Source organism: Solenopsis invicta, chromosome 1, assembly GCF_016802725.1.
Source record: "Solenopsis invicta isolate M01_SB chromosome 1, UNIL_Sinv_3.0, whole genome shotgun sequence".
NCBI lineage: Eukaryota > Metazoa > Arthropoda > Insecta > Hymenoptera > Formicidae > Solenopsis > Solenopsis invicta.
Window position 1 is genome coordinate 30,614,012 of NC_052664.1, and position 19,979 is coordinate 30,633,990.

The 19,979-nt window shown below is 35.3% G+C and overlaps 2 protein-coding genes across 3 annotated transcripts in view; one reads left to right on the plus strand and one right to left on the minus strand.

Annotated features, from left to right (window-relative positions):
* The first annotated feature begins 110 nt into the window (after positions 1–110).
* On the plus strand, positions 111–3,284 carry LOC105208097 (trafficking protein particle complex subunit 12). 2 transcript variants are annotated; one of them, XM_039448990.1, is made up of 3 exons: positions 111–230; positions 305–418; positions 491–3,284. In XM_039448990.1, exon 3 carries the CDS (start codon positions 587–589, stop codon positions 2,183–2,185), a length of 1,599 nt encoding a protein of 532 aa, XP_039304924.1. In that variant the 5' UTR covers positions 111–230; positions 305–418; positions 491–586; the 3' UTR covers positions 2,186–3,284. The 2 variants fall into 2 exon arrangements, with proteins under 2 accessions (XP_039304924.1, XP_011176159.1); XM_011177857.3 differs by having other exon boundaries at positions 113–418.
* Positions 3,285–5,082: 1,798 nt separating this feature from the next.
* The window catches only part of LOC105208098 (zinc finger protein 1), a 31,102-nt gene continuing 16,205 nt past the window's right edge, over positions 5,083–19,979 (minus strand). Inside the window, exons 2-9 of the mRNA XM_011177858.3 lie at positions 15,757–16,100; positions 14,008–14,148; positions 13,189–13,486; positions 12,245–12,606; positions 11,303–11,653; positions 10,835–11,158; positions 10,589–10,751; positions 5,083–10,149 (exon numbers count right to left, since the gene is read on the minus strand). Coding sequence (XP_011176160.2) covers positions 9,956–10,149; positions 10,589–10,751; positions 10,835–11,158; positions 11,303–11,653; positions 12,245–12,606; positions 13,189–13,486; positions 14,008–14,148; positions 15,757–16,100 — 2,177 coding nt within the window. The 3' untranslated portion in view covers positions 5,083–9,955. The remainder of the gene's footprint in view (positions 10,150–10,588; positions 10,752–10,834; positions 11,159–11,302; positions 11,654–12,244; positions 12,607–13,188; positions 13,487–14,007; positions 14,149–15,756; positions 16,101–19,979) is intronic.

Here is a 19,979-nt window from a genome sequence, read left to right on the forward strand (position 1 = left end):
GACGCATTTGATTGACCAATCAGAACGAAGAATTTTACAAAGCGACCAATCAAAACATTTGTAGCGTCACCTTGACTGCATTACGTGTGAATGGAATTTAACTATGCTGAGGTTGACGGATGCACAGGTAATGGCTCTGTAAGCTCTGTTGCAGATAACCTCAATTAAAGGGAAATTGTCAATAAATAATACGACATCGATTAAAGGCATTACTTTATCTCCAACCAAAGGTTAATTTAAAAAAATAGCACGACTAGAATTTCGATAATTTAATCGTGATATTATGAGGTACCATTTGCTATAGATATTTTTAAAATTTCTACTAAAACTAAAATGAAATATTGAGGAAGAGAGAACGGGATCTATAAATAGAAGAAAAGAAGAAAGGCCCCTAGTTTGACAACTATCCGACTCGAAAGTATAATACCACGCATTTTTTTATTAGAATAACAATAATCCTTGTTTTGCTGAAATTGTTGATTGTCTCTAGGTAGCAGAGCCTGAGACTATTATATTTAGAAGAAGTCTCTAGGTAGCAAATGCATATCCGACCTCTGGAATAAGGTGATCAAATCACAAGTGAGAGATGGCAGAGAATAACGCCATCAAGATGAAAGAGGGGGATTCAGAAGCCAATGTAGATATCAGTCGTTATTTGAACAGCGCACCGCCCACGATCTTCGACGAGATCATCGCATTTCAGAAGCCTTTATTCGACGTACAGTCGACTTCCGTGAGTCAAGTCTCCAACTGCGATCCCCTATCCGATGGATCGAGGACGAGCGCTTATGACCCGGATACCTTGCACACGTCCACGAGCTCGCTGCTGGATGCTGCAGTCGATCGAGTCGAGCACAGCGCGCTGAACGACGCTTACAGAGATGCGTGGATACCGTCGGAGCACACACGTAAGATTCTAGGATCAATCGCGACCACCGCAACTGGCACAAGTCACCTGGACCGAGAGAACCTCACTATGCCTGGACTGGCTGTGCAGGGTGACATGCCTGACTTAATTAAGAACGCCTCTATCCACTTTCTGGGCGAGGACGAGAACATTCATCGGAACGTGCTCACGGCGTCCGATGTGACGCAAGATGAGCGCGGTTTGAGGAATCTGATACAGGTAGGCTGCTATCGAGCGGCGGTTAATCTGTCTGGTAGATTGCTGGCGATCTACGCTCAGGGCTATGGCAAGATCAATCAGCCCAGCAAGCACACGCCCCATTCCCTGCAGCTGTGGTACACAAGACTGTCGCTGTTGGCCAAATTACGGCAGATTGACGTGCTGGAAAACGAGTCGAAGCCATTCGGCAATCTGGACAAGCCTGATATGTACTTCACTTTTTACCCGGAATTGTACGGCACCAGACGAGGCTCCATGGCGTCGTTTGCATTCAGATTATTGCTGGCAGAGATCCCAGCTTACTATGGCAAACCGAAACAAACGTTAGAAAATTTGTATAAACTATTGGCGACCGTCAATCAGATCATAGCCAATTTCCGAGCTGGTCTCTCCCCCTCGAGCAGCGAGGGGACAAAGGATGCGAAGATCAGCGAGTCCGATCAGCAAGACGCCGTGAAACTGTGGACTGCTAGAAAATCTAGAATCCTTGTTTCCGTCGTCAATTGCGCCATCGGTATGAGAAACTACATTCTCGCGATAGAGATATTGGAGGATCTGTGCAAGTTGCCTGATTGGACCACAGAGCAGATAGGCATCTTCACGTCGGCTATAGGAAGGGTACATTTGTTTCTCGGCGACGTTACAGCGGCGGAAAAATATCTCGTTCGTCTTTTGTATCTTCATAAGGAGGATAAACCAACGAGCGTCAGACAACTAGTAGATGCTGGTCTAATGGCAGTCGCGGAGAATGCTTTTCAAGAGGCCTACAACTGCTTTCAGTACGCATCGACGATGGATCCGTCTAACGTAATGTTGATCAATAATATGGCGGTATGTTTGTTGTACACCGGTCAGCTGAAAGCGGCTGTATCGTTATTCGAAAGCGCCATCAATAAAAATCCATTGAAGAGTCTGCAAGAGCCGATTTTACTGAACATGTGCACGTCGTACGAGCTGCATACGACGCATTGTAAGCAACCAAAGTTGCATTTATTGCGGCAGCTGAACAGATACAAGGGCGACGCAGCCGATATTCAATGTCTAAAACTAGCAATGTAATGTTAGTCGTGAATTGTTACTGTTAACATTAACGCATTGCGATCCGAGCCCGTTATTTTTATAAATTATAAGATATAACATAAGATTAGCAGGTTTATGTCAGTTGCAGCGGTTCCTAATAATAATAATAATAATAATAATAATAATAATAATAATAATAATAATAATTTTTAATTTTTACAATCTCCAACTTATTCAAACTACGCGCCGCACATTCGTCTGACTTTAAACAGTCATGAAGCCGGAATATGCAATATTAATGTTTTAAAAGCATAATGTAAGATCCCCTCTCCCTGGAAAAACTGTAAAGAATTTATTGCGAAAAAATATTGTTATAGTAATTGTTTAACTTAAAGAATAATTGCAAATTTTTTGCTATTTTTAAGTACAACTACTCGAGCTGTGCTTGGGATCGGGTCACAAAGCGTTAAACCTCAGGGAAGATGTAAATGTGATATTAATAAGAATAAAAATATAATGTTTTGTTATGTAATCTCTGAATATTTTTTGTTTTTATTCTCACGTCATGTCGTTAATATATAATGTCAATTATTACTTTATGTCCTACCAACGTCTTTACCTCGTACTTCAATCGATTATATAGAAAGTATGTAATTGCGCATCCCGAATTTCCCTCCCAGGGTCGTCGATCACACAAGAAACACAACAGCGGGGCATCAAAGTAAAATAGCCTTTATTACATCGTGAAACGAGGACAATTTAACGAATGTTCAACAATTGCTATAGTTTTCTCTCCACCTCACACTCTCTCCCTCGCTCTATTTCTCTCTTCATTGTTTTTTGCTCTCTCGCTCGCACGTGTCGCTAAACACGTGCGGTTTATGCGCACGGTCTTTCCCTTTTCCCGTTTACCGACTCTTTCGCTTTTTTTTTATTACGTTCCTTTTTAATCGAAAGAATACGGGTGTCGCAGCGTTCTCCGAAAATATATATTATGCAATAATCCAGTGTCTCTTTGCTATTTCTTGCGTTTACAGTATGCGGTTTATTCACGATCGTTCTTTTTGCGGATTGGTTTCCATGCTTCGAATTTCTCTCACTGTTTCCTCGTTTTCCCGTTTCCCTATCATGTTACTTTTCTTATCTTTATTCTTTAAACTGGCTAGTTTACTCTTTCATGCGTTCTTTTTTTTCTTTTTCTCTCTCACTTTCATTCACACTCTCTTTCTCGCTCTTATTATCGCGCGATTACATCGTAGCACATTATTATTAGATTATCGGATTCCAAAACTGCATTCTCTCTCGCTCTCTCTCTCTCTTTCTCCCTGCAGAATAAAGGCACGAACTGGCGGAAAAGTCGGCCTAACTGTATAATATTTTCATTTATTTATTATGGATGGAACTTCGTGTCACAATACAATTATTTTTCTTTATTTCCTCTCTTTCCCCACCGTCGTCCCATGGGCCTTACGGCGGTTTCGGCCCGTTGAATTGTTAGTGCCACGTAAGTTAACGACGTAGTGAGCGCAGCGCAAGAATCTCTCCGTGTCGATATATATTAATTTATTTATATTAATTTAATTTATTAATTTATTTATATTAGTTAATTTGTGTATCGTTACACATCTATCCTGAATGCCCATTGTCGACGATTAAATTAGAATCGTCTTTCATTAGATCAATACAAGTATCCGTCTTATAAGGAACAATAAAAATTTATTTATTTGAAAACAAATGAAAGATTTTTCGCCTCAACTTCTCTCTCCTTCTTTCCATATAGGATTATTTTGAATACAATTAATGTCGAGAAAAACAAAAATATTCTGACTACAGTATTATTGTATGCATAAATATTAACTTGGAATTGTAACTAAGAATTGGCAGAGATTATTTTACTTTTATCAAAAATTTTTGTATCTTTTTTATCGGAAATTATATTATATATGATAAATTTAATCTAAATAAATAAAATTTAATATGTTTAACGTGTAGAATAATTTTCTACTTATTTCGCATTAGGTGTTTCATACAAAATTATAGTACAAACTTATGGAAAAAAAACTTACACGTATTGTTTCGTTAAATGCTCTTGATTCAATTTTGCGCTGTTTATCCTACTTCAAATTTGAAAATAAAGCACATAAACATAAGTTTATAATATTAATTCGATTTATTACAAAAAATATAAAGTTAAAATATAAAATTAAAATAATTTCTCAAAATAATTTTTGAGAATAATTATTTATATTCTATTAGTAATTATTTTTCATATCGTTGTATAATCGAGTTCATTTTTATAATTGGCACAATTTTAAATTTCCGCTATGTATGTAAATAATATTCTAGTTACGTGCTTCAATAGTAATTTACAAATATTCCGATCTGTGAAAAAAATATTTAAAGCTACGAGAGAAATCTTTGATACATGTTTTAAATAAATTGGTTTCCCAGATAAAAATCTCCTCATATCTTGTAAATTACGTTAAGTTCTGCAGAATTTTGCTAAAGCTTTACATCACACGAATTATAGAATTACATCGCTTGGAGCTTGCGCGACAGGCACTACATCGTTAAAAAGAAGCCTGTCATCAAGTTGTCCCTTTCTCTCCTCTTTCTCTCGTTCTAGTACGTTCACACTTCGTCTTATTTCAATAATATCCACATCGCTATTTCTGTCAATTAAATGTAATTGTATGTATGTATATATCTAATATATAGTATATACACACTTGTGTATATAATATATATACGCCAATTTATATAGTAAATTTATCTTTTACGTCTACAATATTTATATAATATATTTATATATACTATGGTGTAGTATACGCTTACGCCATCTAATCTCTAAAAGAAACGATACATTATTGTCTGCGGTATTTTTGTTTTCGAGTATTCATATATATATAGTATATATACAATTCACATTTTTTTTAGTATTCATATAATATAATAAATCAATGAAAAGCTCAATGGCGTGACCATGTAGTATTCATTGAGTACAATAAGTCTGAAAATCCGTGCGCTTCGCGATACTCCTTGTATAATCGATTCAACGATCTGCTTCGCAGAGGATAGAGGGATGGAGGGACAGGAGAGCGGATATGTTCCGCTCTGTCTTTTATTCCACTATACTTATCATAAATTTTATCCGTTGCGATTACCGATTTACAGAATGAAAATAACAAAAGATGGCAAGCATAATTTAATCAAGGAGGATCGTGAAGGTGACTCGGCTCTCGACGACAATGTCGCGCTAACATTTAGGTAATTTTTCGTTTATCTTGGCAACTAGGCAAGCTCGGTCGTTCACGGAAGGCATCGTATGGTGCTTATTAAATCGTTGCTTCAACAATCATAACAATTTTCACCGCTTTTATCTTTTCCTTTCCCGCTTATTATTTTTATTTTCAGTTATTTTATACTTCGCTGTTGTCTTTGCTTTTTTATCTCGTTATTATTCGTTTTCAGGAGATAATCGATGCACAAAAGCTGGCGCGATTTATATTACGCTTTAACTTTTTTCTTTTCGTTATTTAATAGTACGTACATATATTGAGGCAAGCGGGTCGCAAAAGCTCCCGAATCAGAGGAAATATATAATATATACTTTATATATATAATATATTATCTATACGTATATAATATTGTCTTCGTAAGTTTTCTGCCTTTCCCTCCTGATGTCCTAACCCGTTGTTGGTCGTAAAGTCATTTAAAAAGTGAAGAACATTAATTAGGGAAACGACACAGCTTCATTGAGCTCAGAACTTTGTTAAATTCAACAAAATTATATCACCTTCAATTCTTGGATGCAAGTACAAAATAAAATGACTCGAATATTGAATACTTAATCTAAGAGAAATGAGACGCAAAAATTACAAACAAGAGACTCTTTCTCTTTTCTCTAAAGAAAGTAAAGAACTTGCGTTAAAAAATTAAAAAAAGAAAGATAAAAAAAACGTCGAGCAACAAAAATAGAAAGAAAACACGCTAAATAATTAACGAGTGGATACAGTTAGGAACGACTTGTCGCTTGTAACTAAGTGAAATGCGATTGAGAATCACTCGTTGCGGATTGCAGATTAAAAATGAATGGGGACACGAGCGAGAACGGTTCGCATCGATAAAGAGAAGTTACGACAATTCTATGCGCCTGTGTCGGATGTAAGGAGGAGACCCGTCGCAGCCGGAATCACTCGCTTGATCGATTAGTGTACTGTGTCACGCGTGTGTCCGCGTATATAATATTACATTATAATTATATAAAAATATATTTCTTAATCATTAACACTATAATAAATGAGTATTATAAGCATTTATATCTGCACATTTTTTTATCTTTCTTTCCTTTTTCTTCTTTCGCATAGTGGTAGTGGTAAACACGATGCCTGTCGCGGATAACCGAAGCTTCTACACGCACGAAATGTCGAGGAAGTACAACCGTGACGTACCGGTTTGCCGTATGCCGCACACACACACACTGGCACAAAATTTCAATAATACGGTAATATCTGTATCTCATCTTTCTTCCCGTTATTTTCTTTTTTTTTATCAATAACAATATCACTTATCACTTGTAGTACTCGTGTAAATAAAAAGACGCATAAACTGTTATAAAATACATTTTCGAGTATTATCAATCTGTAGAGTATATAATATATAATATACGTCCTTATCTCTCTACGCGTTCGAACGAATAAAATCATATAAACGTCGTAATATAATTTTATAATAGTACAATATTGGAAGCATTTAATATCATACTTAGGTGTTACGATTATTTTCGGGCCTCGGATTTCGGTGAAGAGATTATTGCGAGGTTTCGGTGCACGTTTCGTGTTTCTTCGCGTTGCACCTTTCCATATAATGCGAACGTACATAAAAGACGCAAAGACAGCCCGAACACGTTTCGAGCATCTTTTTTATCATCTTTTAGATACGTTCTTTCAAATTTCTGCATTATTCGATCACATCGAAATCTAGTTTCCCAACTAATCTCCATTCACGCAAAACGCACGTGTCGCATGTTCCGTGAGACTACTTCTCCTATCTGGCAAGAGCGAGGTCAGGGTTCTGATGAAAGGTGCCACGCAGTGCTATTCGTTGCAAGAAAAAGTGATAAATAAAATGAGGAGGCCCTGAGAAACGGATCCTCGCGGAATGTGTAACGCATTTCACGACGTACTATATTTCTCATCGTCTCGAACAATAATCACGTTATGCATTATAGGAATAACGTGTCATCAGCTTGTCACCTTGTAAGTACAATAGTAAAACAAAAATGATCTCGCATGACATCGATCACCGCGACCCGCATGGCCCTCATAAATCCAAACTCGCCCATTTCGCTCTTCCTCTCTTTCCTTTTCCTTCGTTCTATACATATAATGTAGAATAATATAATAATATAGCCTGTTTTCTTCGAGTAAAGTTATTCATTGTAAGGAAGTGGAACATGAGATTCTAATCTCCGTCTTTACAATCGACAAAATTCCTTAATGTTAAGCTCAATTAACAGCTGTACCCCAGACATATTTGATTCGGTAAAACTCAATATATCCATCTTTACTCGCGTAGAACGAGTATATTCGTTATATACTATGCGCGCGCGCGATCTCCATTCTTATATTCAAATTATCATTGAACCTGAGTTTTGGAAATTATTTGTCGAGATACGCAACACGTCGCTTCGCGGAGATTAATTGTTTAAAAACTTTTCTTTCTATTCGTTTCGATCGAATCTAGCTCATATATATATATTATCTTTGTTGCGAATGGATATCGCGCTTCTCATGCGGACGTAGCTAACAAATTTGTACATTAATTAGTTTCCTTATTATTGTCATGGTATATATATAATATTTTGTTAATAAAAATACTAAAATATTATGTATATTATATTATATATATAATAGATTATTGCATTATGCTTTGGTACCTTTTACATGCGTTTGGCTTTTTGTCGACGCGCTTGCCGCGTAATTTTCTTTTTCGCTTGTGTGTGCATTCACCGGTTTTCATTTTTTTTTACACAAGTTCTAAAATAAAATTAGTAAAATCTCTAAAGCTAGTTCAGACGATACAAGATGAAACGATACATCTCTTATTTCAATTACGAGATGTAATATACATTTTGACATCTAATTTTTCCGAATTGCATCGCCTAAACCGTTATTTATATTTTTCTTTTCTTTTTAAAGTACGAACCGACGAGCAATAACGCCATGGCTTTATAATGTGATGTCGCGCAGCATCTTAGCTATATATTGTTATACTTATAGCTTCACGAAACATCGCGGCGTTTCTTAAAGTTCATACCGCGAAAGGAAGGTATAAAGGCTTTCGAACGTTTTTCTCATGAAATGAGATTCTTGGAGGATAAACTCACACATAATAGAGAAAAATTCTAAACGTAAGAAGAAAGTACAGTTAGCAATATGCAAAATGTCAATAATATGTAAGCAGTTTGCCAGCAAATTCAAGAATACCGCGTCAGTATTAAACTCATGCCAGCAGAGCCTGTCGATATAAATTTGACAACATATAACGAGCAAAATTTGTAATTTCGTAACTATTTAAATGAGATACAATAAGTAAAACGTGAATAGTAATAGTATTGGCAGAAAACTGAGAAAAGAGGGGAAGACATTATTTAGATAGAATGCCTTGCTAGAAAACCTCAAATTTTTGTGTAAAATAAGAAATATTAAGCGACTCACAAAATTCGTTGAGTCTTTAAATCATCAATTATTGAAATATGTTCCGAGTAAAAACCAATTAATACAGTATCAATATTATAATTATATACTCAACAATGTATTTAACTGTTATGTACATACGTCCCATACAGCACAGACCTCCAGAAGACGTCGAATAATGTGCTGTGTGAAATATTACATTTATATTGTTGAGTGTGAAATTATAATATTGACGTTATGTTACTGTTAATTAATATTTACTGGGTAACATTCATCTTAATTTGAAAAATCTATTTTGTGCATATATCACAAGTTCTATATTTGAGACTTCGTTTACCAGTGTCAATCAAAACAGTGTAATAATCAAACATTGAATAAATCATAATCGATATGATTAAGGGAAACATTAGCAAGAAAGAGACAAAGGAGTTATAGAAGGACGTATAGAAAAAAATCGAAGATTGGAACGCACTAGAAAAATGGCGTGATATGGAAGAAAAAAATGAGTTGAAAAAAACATAGCATATGAGGAAAATGATTGAAGATTTTGTTCGTTTTATGTTGTCATTCTACTAATAAAATTTGTAGCAGACATTTTGCAAAATCTATTTTTAATAAATTTGGTTATCTGAGAATTTATTGCTGACAACATTGAAGGACAGAGACATGTCATCACATGTGCTCTCTGTCACACAATGCTTTAAGAAGAAAAAAATTTAAAAAAACATAAGAATAAAAGTGATCTCCGTATGTTCAAATAATCAATTCGTTGACCTTCATCCCTTATATGTGGGTATCGGTTTTATAAGAAAATTGAAAGTTGTCAGTAAAGGAGTATGAGGTAAATGGTAATTCATACAAATAAAAGTTGGAGAGAGAGAAGATAATGTGCATCTCTTTCTAAGAGTGAAAAAAGCAACCACTTCTCCTCTTTCTTTTCTCCTCACCAACTTCACAATTGAACAAAGAAAGCATCTAACTTTCTGTTGTCTTCTTTTACTAATTCCGATTTCTTGCCTTCAACGAAAGGCATGACCTATCAATATAAGTCTATGGGAAAAGATCTAATCTAGGTAAGCGAACAAGCCTCAAATGAGCAGACGGAGTACTTCTATTCTCTGTAGGGCTTGCAATAAGAATAACGATGATTCATGTGTTGGCTGTAGGAGCCGGAGTGAGAGAAGCGCTTGAGGCACTTGGAGCACTGGAAGGGCTTTTCGCCGCTGTGCAGCCGTTTGTGTTCAGTCAGATGATGCTTGTGCTTGAACGCTCTTGGACACTCCACACATTTGTAGGGCCTTTGCCCTGAAAACACATTTACTAATTTTTGTTTTTGTTCATAATAATTAAAAATAAAAAAACACGATAGTCTGAGGCAAAAAATTCCATGTTATATTAAAATTTCTTGATTAACTTGGATAAAAAAAAAGATGCGAAAATATCGATAGTTCCAATTTATGAGTTTTCCATAAAAGGCTGCGACAAAAATCTTAAAAAAAAACCTTAATTTTTAAAATCAATTTTAGTTGTATTTAAAAATAAATCTTTATCAATTTACAATTGTATTTTTTTTTAATACAATTTAAATATGATAAAGTTTGTAAAAGAATTGTTTCTGCAAAAGAAGATTTATACAATTAATAATAATGAAATATTTCATTTTAGATTTTTTGGATAATGGCTTTCGTTGAAATTACGAAAGCTTACGCACACAGTGTACACAGTTAAACAATATAATACTTACCGGAATGTTCATACTTGTGTCTCGTAAGGGAACTGTGTTTGGAAAATGTTTTCTCACACCTATCACAGAAATAAAGACCCTGCTCGTTTTCCGCTGCTGCAGGGGTTATTTCCGATTGTGGTGCAACTTCACTCTCGCCCTTCGCGTTCGCTTGATTTTGATTCTTAAAAAAAATAATAATAACACGTGAATTATACGTTCATTTATAAAAATTTCAAACTGATTAATCTTACTTTCCATCATTACCTTTGTGATTATCTCTTCACTGAAACGTGTACGCTTAGTTTCAATAGGATCAGTAGCGGTCTCTTCGTCTATGACCAAAGGCGAATCCTCGAGATCATCATTGTCAGTTGGAGTTGCAATATCGTCCTTCTGTTCGCCCGGAGATGAAGTATTTCTACTTAATGTTTCACTTTCTTTGGTCGCTGATATAACAAGCGCTTCTTTCTTGGACAAATCCAACGGCTGTTCAATAATGATCGGATTCTCCGGGAGCGTTAAAGGTACCAGGGCTGGTGGTATTTTCGATTCTCTTCGATCCCTGGCACGAGAATTTTGAAACCAAACCTATAAAATGATCATATAATACATCATTAAAAATTATCATAAATCGATTAAATCATTGCTTAAGATAACAGGTATATAGTACTATTAATTTTCAATTTAACTCTTTCCATTTAAACAGACAATTTTATTTGTTATTTGACGTACCTGTACGACACGAGTGGGAAAATTGATGTAATTGGCAATCATTATGATCTCTTCTTTCTTAGGCCGTGGATTGATGGCATAATAACCTTTCAAAACAGCAAGCTGTTCATCATCTATGAGCGATCTAGCTCTGACCCTTCTACCGTTGTCGTTGTGAGGTTGGCTGCTCTCGTCTTCATCTTCTGAATCTACTTCGGAACTTTCCTCCGTGTTTTTCTTAACTGATCTCGATGATGGTTGATTGACATTCTCGAGTTTCGCGGCTAAACCTTCGCTTTGCGAGTCGTATTGGTCCGTTGCACTCCAGTCCGGACAATGCGCCATTTCACTAGACATTTCGCTATCTTGATCCTATAAACAGGGTTTCCGTTTATAAACAAAAATGCGTATCTCACATGACATAGAAAAATTCGAGCATTTGCTCATTAATCAGTATATTTTTATTTATTATTTTATTTAGGAATCTTTTTAATATTTTAAATAAACATATTTTTTTATATTGCGTAAGATACGCATTTCTGTTTGTAATAAATTTATATATATGTATTCATGTCTATAAATTTGTCTCCACGTCCTATATATATATATATATATATATATATATATATTTTTTTTTTTTAAACAGTTCAAAATTATAAAAAATCATAAAATACGTGTTCAATTATTTCGCGGGAATACTCTTTTAGAGTTGAAGAGAGGTAGTCTCTTAAAGTGAGGAAATATGTACTTTTTCATTTTAACCGTTCCAAAATATAAGAAGTAGGATAGACTTTGTAGACATTCTGTATATATTATACTTATTCTTTATTACTTCATTTTTTTAGAATTTTACGCCGTTTGTTATTTCAATAATAACAAATTAGTTCGTTAATTGCAAGCCTTTCTTTTGCAGATTAAAGATATAAATAAAAAAAAATGTCCGTTAAATTTTTCATTACACACCTGGTAATCCTCTTCGAATTCGCGTTTCATTGTGGCCGGAGACGTGGATAACTTCCGTACATTCGCTTCAAGCAGCTGTTTCGTCACGGAGGTGTTTACGGTTTCCAGTATTCGTCGGACCGCATCGAGGCCCTGCAATGGATCTACTGGCGCGGGAGACTCTTTACCCTCAGTGCCCTCCGTTCCTTCCGAATCCGCTGTTGATGGACTCATCACTTCCCGAGGCGTCTCAAATTGCTCGGTAATGTGATCAAAGGTACGCTTAGCGTGTAGTTGGTTCAGCAGCTTGCCTATCGAAGACTGCAGGAAGTAATTTCCGAATCCCATCATGTGAGGCAGTAGAGTTGGCATGTCATAAATACCTGAATATCAAACAATTCAAACTTGAAAATCGCGATAATCATTAAATGACAGACACCTGAGATCATTTTAAGATAAAAATTCTAATATCAAGAATACTGAGACTATAACTCATATAGCAGACTTTCAAGGAGTATCCTGTAGGGCAATCAGAGGATGTCCTAAGAACATATCCGCAACGTTCTTCGTACACAAAGTGTGTTGTATAGAAATAGTTTTTAAATGAAAAGGTTGATCAATAAAATTGTTCGAAATTCATATGCTCAGACATAGCATTTTTATACATGAATTCTATCTTTAAAATTGATATAATTATATATACATCTTCATTATTATGTACCATACCTAAGCGTGTACATTTCGGACAATTTGATGGTAAATCTTATATAATTTTTATTTAAAAATTATTGTAGCCTCGTAATTTTTATATTCTTACTTCAAAATATAATCTCAAGAATCTATTATTACTAATAGTTTCGACGTTTTCCATTATAAAAAATTAAAAAAAAGAGCAAGTGTAACACATATATAAATATAGTAATATATTGTAACAAGAAATAGTGATTTATAGTGATAAAATTTACCTGTTCCCTCCCTTTGTATCTCCTGATACTCCGAAGGTGATAACTTGGGCAGAATCGGCAGAAACGTATTATTGTTGGCTGTCAGCAGATCGACGTCACGTCGTCCCGATAACGCCTGATGCGCCTTTTTCTGCCCCCGATCGACATTGCTTATGGTGTTCTGCCTCGACTTTTTTAGATTCATTATCAAACACTTTTTCGCCGTCATGTGGCTCGAATACGATCCAGAATGAGAGAAACGCTTGCCGCAATTGTTACATTGGAATGGCTTTTCACCGCTGTGAATGCGCAGGTGTTCCTGTGAGAAATATGAGAGATCGCATTTAAATTAAAATTTTTTTCTTATCTTCCTATTGGTATGTAACATGCGCAAATAAAAAGATATAAAAATTAAAGTAAAATAAAAATAGATATTAAATTATAATTAAAGTCTTTATCGATAATAAAGATAAATGAAATATATATAATACATATAAGAGCGAGTAATACGTGAGAAAAAAACGTAGGAAATAATAAAATAATTGTAGCCTATAATATTACGTGTTATATGAAATTTATATGTCTACACAAGGAAAAATATTTGATTGTAATAACAAATAATTTGGTTAAAATATACCGACGAAAACTGCTTAGTTAATATAAACAAAGATTTTTTTTCATTTACATGTATTTCGTAGAAACAATCAAATTTTTTGTTATGCAAAACAAAATATTTGGTCAGTTAAAAAATACCTCGTCTGAACAGTCTTTGCTGGAGGCATTAAATTTTTTTTCCCTAGTGTATCATTAATCTATTTACAATAATCTTATTGTATCTACCTTAAGGTGATGCTTGAACTTGAAGGCCTTCTCGCAATGTGGACATTTAAACTTTCGTAGAACGGCACTTTCATCATGGCTAATCATGTGCCTCTGCAGTCGGTAGACGTTGGCGAAGGTCTTGCTACACACCTTACAGGACTGTCAAATTATTGAGAAAATTAATTAAATAAGATGAACGGTGACCCACGAAACTGATCAAATCGAATTATTTCTTTTAAAAATTCATAAATAAAGATATCTGTAGTAAAATTACAGATATTTATTTATATTACTGAAATACCGTTTTCATCGAGCACATATCATCAGTTTCGTGAATAATACTGTATAATAATGTTTCAAACGGCAAATGTTTTACTAACAGTGTTGCACTTGGATAACTTAAAATTATCAAGATAAAAATAAAAATGAAATAAATTACATGTAAATGTAGCTTAGATAAGATAAATACAATTTAATTTTGAATTTATTTTGATATAAAATAAAATTACATGTTGTTCTATCTAGATAATTTGAGATATCGCTGTTATGCAAAACAATTTAAGGATATAAAAACATTATATTCATATCTTTACTTTTAAATTTTTATTTCTATAATTATAAAGGCAATATTTTATACTCGTTGGTCATGTTAACTTAGATAATTTGAAAACGATAACACTCCTTTTATTTAAGATAAAGAGATAATATATATTCTATTAATCTAAATAAAGACAAGGTAGAATCCTTTCTTCATTTCAAGATAATTATCTAGATAATTTTAATTAAATAACTGCAAACACTGTTTACTAATTAATACTTCAAGGACACACACACTGCATTCATTTCGAAATTTTTCTTCTTTCGAGAATTATGCAAATGGTCAATCGGTATTTTCTACTTGTTTATCAAAAGAGAAATAACCTTTTCAATTGACTTGCTAATCTAATAAAAATACGGGAAAACGGATATTTATTTTAATCGCAATCACGAATTGTATTGTGCGTATTACGTGTAATATATTCCATTACATTCCGCAATCTGTCGATATTTCATTTCAAGATACTTTCGACATGAGGGGGGCTGACTGGAGCACATCCGTATTCGAAATTCGATTAAGGCAATTCCGGATAACATTTTGTCATAATCATAAAAAAGAAAGATTAGCATGATCGAGCGAAACCACGTATATTAAATATCGAGTAAAAAAAGGAATGCAGAAATACGAAACAAAGACAAAAAATATGAGACGCGTATTAAGTGTTTGCGCAAAATATCACAAAATGAAATTATGTATAAAAAATCATATTATTAATATTTACATCACTCGATTTATACAATAATTCGTACAAAACACTTCTCTATCTATATGTAAAAGTTTATTTATTTAGCTACTTTATAAATTGGAAGCTGAATATTACTTTGTTACCTTACATTGCCACTCATAATTTTACGCGTTGCTCATTTATACACCTATATCCCAACACCTGCTATTAAAAAAACAAAAAAACAAAAAAAAACAAAAAACCAAAAAATTGAAAAATAAAACACAATAACCTACCACTACTCTGTCTACGGACATTCGCCTCCCCCTTCCACTTCGGAAAATCGCGTGCGAAGGACGAAAACGGCGACTTTCAACGGAAAGCTGAGTGCCGCCGCTTTTGCGGGGATATAATCGATACGTCCGCGCGCGGGACGCGGCGAACAACTTGGAGTCCTTCCCCGCGGCGGAGTGCGTGTCCTTGACGGGTCATCGCGATCACTCACCACTTGGGAGAACTGGGCGTTGAGATCGTGCTTGTCGATGGTACAGGTTTTGTGCGTGTCCTCGAGGTGAAGCTGTAGGACACGGACGTCCCGACAGGGGATGCCACACTGAGGGCACCTTTCGCCACCCTGCTGCTGCTTCGCGGATGAACCGCCCTCGCTGTCGCCGCCGCCACCACCCACCCCCCCGCACGTACCGCCGCTGCCGCCTCCACCACCACCACCACCACCACCACCGCCACCTCCATCGCCGGCAACACTTCCACCTCCTGCGGTTGGCGCACCACCCGCGCAACCTCCGCCCACCTCCGTATCCACGACACCTGCGTCGTCCTCGCTACGGCCTGTAACACGCGCACACGTGGCACGCTTTTTATATTTCACCTCGTCGTGCCCGCGCGCCATCGCATATAATATATATGGATCGAACCACGCATTTGAGTGCCGGCATTCATCCCGCGTGTGCGATGTATAACTTATTTTCAAACAGTCATTCTGTTATCGATTTCTCAATGTCAGAAATCATCGCTTCTTTAGCGAGAATCGAAGACGTCGATACTCAGAATTTGATGAAATTAAACTTGTCTTTTTCTACATTCAGATTGGAGTTGACAAAACATACTTTTGACTTTGGAGTAAAAAGCAGTTTTTTTTACAAAAAGAAAAAAACTGATTTTTTTACCAAAATATAAAAAAAAACAAAGAATTTTTTTTCTTGGTATTCTTTCATTCAAACATTTGACACGTTATCTCTAATATTATTTAATATTGTTTTGTATTTATAATTTCAATTCGAGGCGGAATCGTCCTTATACATTGTTACATTGTACCTAATGAGTTAATAAATGAAAGTAAATAATAAATAAAAGGATTTTGTATTTTATTGTATTTTTCATAATAATTTATGAATTAAATAGACACAAAAGAGATATGTTTATTCAAATAATGAGTTTTAAATTCAGTTTTTGTTTCCAACAATCTCAGTATGTCCATACATGGCCACCGCCATGTCACTTGGTTATTGTACCACATTTTGATTCTTTACAGCTATCTTTATATAGAAATCTTTCGGATAAATGCAAAAAACTGCATTCTAGAACAATAATATAGCATTAAATACATCGAAAAAAAATACATATCTGAAAGAAACTTTCAGGATCGGAGAAAAAAAAATTTATTTGTTGAGTTTTTTGTTCAAAGTTTCCAGTTTTTTTTCGCCATTTTCATCTTTAACTTGGAGTAATGTTTTTACTTTTTTAAAGAGTTGTACTACCGTTGTACTGAATTTCACAATCGCCGACGCTGTTATTTTGACGCGTATGAAAGGAAGCGCGTTTGATAATGCGGATTTTGTAATAACAATACAGATAAAAACGAACATGATTCGGTGACTACAGTTATCGATGAATAAACACAGGATGCTGTGCGAGTAAATACGAAATGATCTTCGTGTTTACTTGCACAACGGAAGCTGCCGGTGTAAAGTGAAGTATTTTCTCATCTTTTTCAACGTCATAAATTGCACCGATTCGACTTTTATCAGACTTAATTGCCGCGAATAAAACTCGAGGGCTTTTTGGTTTGTATTTCGCAATGCGTTTTCGCGGATAAACGGTATACGTTACGAGATGGAAATTTGGCACGTTCCATACAGTTTTAATTTGAGATTGAAGCGCGTATGGCTACACTAATTGTAAGTTCAGATTTTGAGAGAGAGATCTCTTTGTTTATTCGCAACAAAGTAAAATCCAATCAACTTGAAGAGTCCAAAGATCCAATTAACTTTTACACTTTTTCCCAAACGCAACAATTTATTTTAACGTCATCTTGATACTATCATAACTTGTTAGGATTGTTGCATTAAAAATTATAATTATAAATTTTAATTTATTTATTTTTAATTACTACTGTATATAAAATACCTGAATCACTAATCGAGCATTTTCCGACAGTGTAATTTAAGCAGGTATATTTTGAAAAATGGAAAAGTACGTATTTGAGATGTAAAAAAAAAAGACATAGAGGCTTATAGAGGCAATCTGAATATTTCTTGTCCAACCCCAAATTTTTCAACTGTTATAGACTTTCGAAATATCTAGTAAAATTCAAAGTTACTTTTTAACATATTATCAAATAGTTGATAATTATTTAGTTAATAATTTAGCTATAAATTATTTAGCTAATTAAGGTTGATTATTTAGGTAATCAGAGACGTTCATAGAATTGAAGATCATTTGCGTATCGTACGTTTCTTTGTCATCAAGATATTAACGTTCCAACCATGACGTGGAAGCTGCATGCTCGAGGCGAGACAACGAAACCGGCTATTCGAGATTCCGAGTTGGACCGCACGTGCAAGATTGGCGGCGATCAATCAGCTACGCGTATCTGGCGGCGAGTATCGGTTTACACGTGCGATGCGCGGAGTTAATCGTGACTATACCTTCGCCAATTGCCAATACGCAATGGCCGGGTCACCGCGTCAGTCGCATAATCCCCGGCGTGACGCACGTGCATCGGTGTTTGCACACGCATGTGTGGAATGCGCATATATCCGCTGGAAAAAGAGACGCGTGCGCGATAGACACAATCGAATCGCGTAGATAGGGCGTAACGCCAGAACGCAGGAGAAAGAAATACGCGCGAAGAGCGTTGCCAAATGTTTCGCGGCGCCGCGTTATTAGGTATACATATATGTATACGAGAGTGCGTGTTTAAACGCATCCCTGCCTGCACATTCGCCGACACCCGCGTCGATCGAACGGCGATGACGTGTCGGATCTCTCGTGAGAGAAGAAAGGAAAATAAATGCCGATTAAATTAAAATTTTTTTTTTTTACGAACTAAGTAATAAATATTTTATTACGTTGAATCTAGAATCTGTTGAATAACACTTTGACAAATATAATCGTTCAAGTTTTAATATAAAATATTAATTATTAACAAAGTTATTCAATAAAATGAAAATGCATATTACATATTTCTCCCCCCCCCCTCCCATCTATAATTGAAAAGCATGTGTATGAAATTTAGTGCACTTTTGATAACATTAAATTTACATTAAACGTACATTAAATGTTTTGAATGTAACCGCTTGAAATTTGCTTCCGTTACATTACATTACATTCTGCTGCCGATTTTTAACGATAGTTTGTAGAACGGTTTGTAATTAAGGCTCGTTTATACATTTTTTTTTATCTTTCTCCGTTTTAAGAATTAGAAATTTATAAAGTTAAATTAATCAGTGCAAACAGGCCTTAATAATTTTTTGCTGCTTTTCTATTTTAGTGAGAGCAACGCTCTATATATTCCGAGTAATTTTTGTTGCAGAAATACCCTTTTATAATACAGAAATAAATATATTTAATTAATTTGTAATTCATATAAGAACTTGTAAAAGATCAGTACTCTCTAAATTCTTTGGAGTGGAATCCCACTCTAAAAGTGTGAAAATCCTGCCAGTCTTGATAAAGAATGGCAGGATTTTCACTCTTTTAGATGAAATTCCACTCCAAAAAATTTAGAGAGTAGAACTCGTTAGAATGCAAATTATGTAAATAATTAAACATTACCAATTGTCAATCCACAGAGTACCACTATTGCACAATAAGACAACAGAATTATGATAAATTCTGTATTAAAATTCTCGATCGACTCCTTTTCACCGATGACACGAAATATAGAAGCCATCCTCCTCTAGATACGAGATTATACACGCGTGCAGAATTTTTGAAAGGACCACTTTTTCACAGCCTGCATCAGCAATCCTTAACGTTTCCTTAACTTAATAACCGTGATTAACCGATTACATTACGATTGGGTACACCGATAAAACGAGAACGCGATAGGCGAATCTCGATAGGAAAATTGGATTTTCGCACTGCGGACAAAAGCGAATATTCCCGTTACTCGTAGCAACCAGATTTGAATCGCAACGCTCGGTTTGAATTTTGCTTTCGTTTGAATATGGACAGCACACGTGTCATACATGTGGGAACAAAAGTAACCTTAGTCGGGGGGGAGAGGGAGCGTGTCGAAAAACCATTGTTCTCGAAACATAGGTGAGCGCTATAGGTTCGAATGCAGAAAAGCGATGCGGCAGGGTGGACCCGTATGAAACGCATCCAGTCACTGAGAAAAAGTGGCACATGGCAATGCCGTTCGAATCTGGGTAACTTTTCAGGTGCCCCCATTGTCGGCGAGACCGGATTAAAATGCCCCTC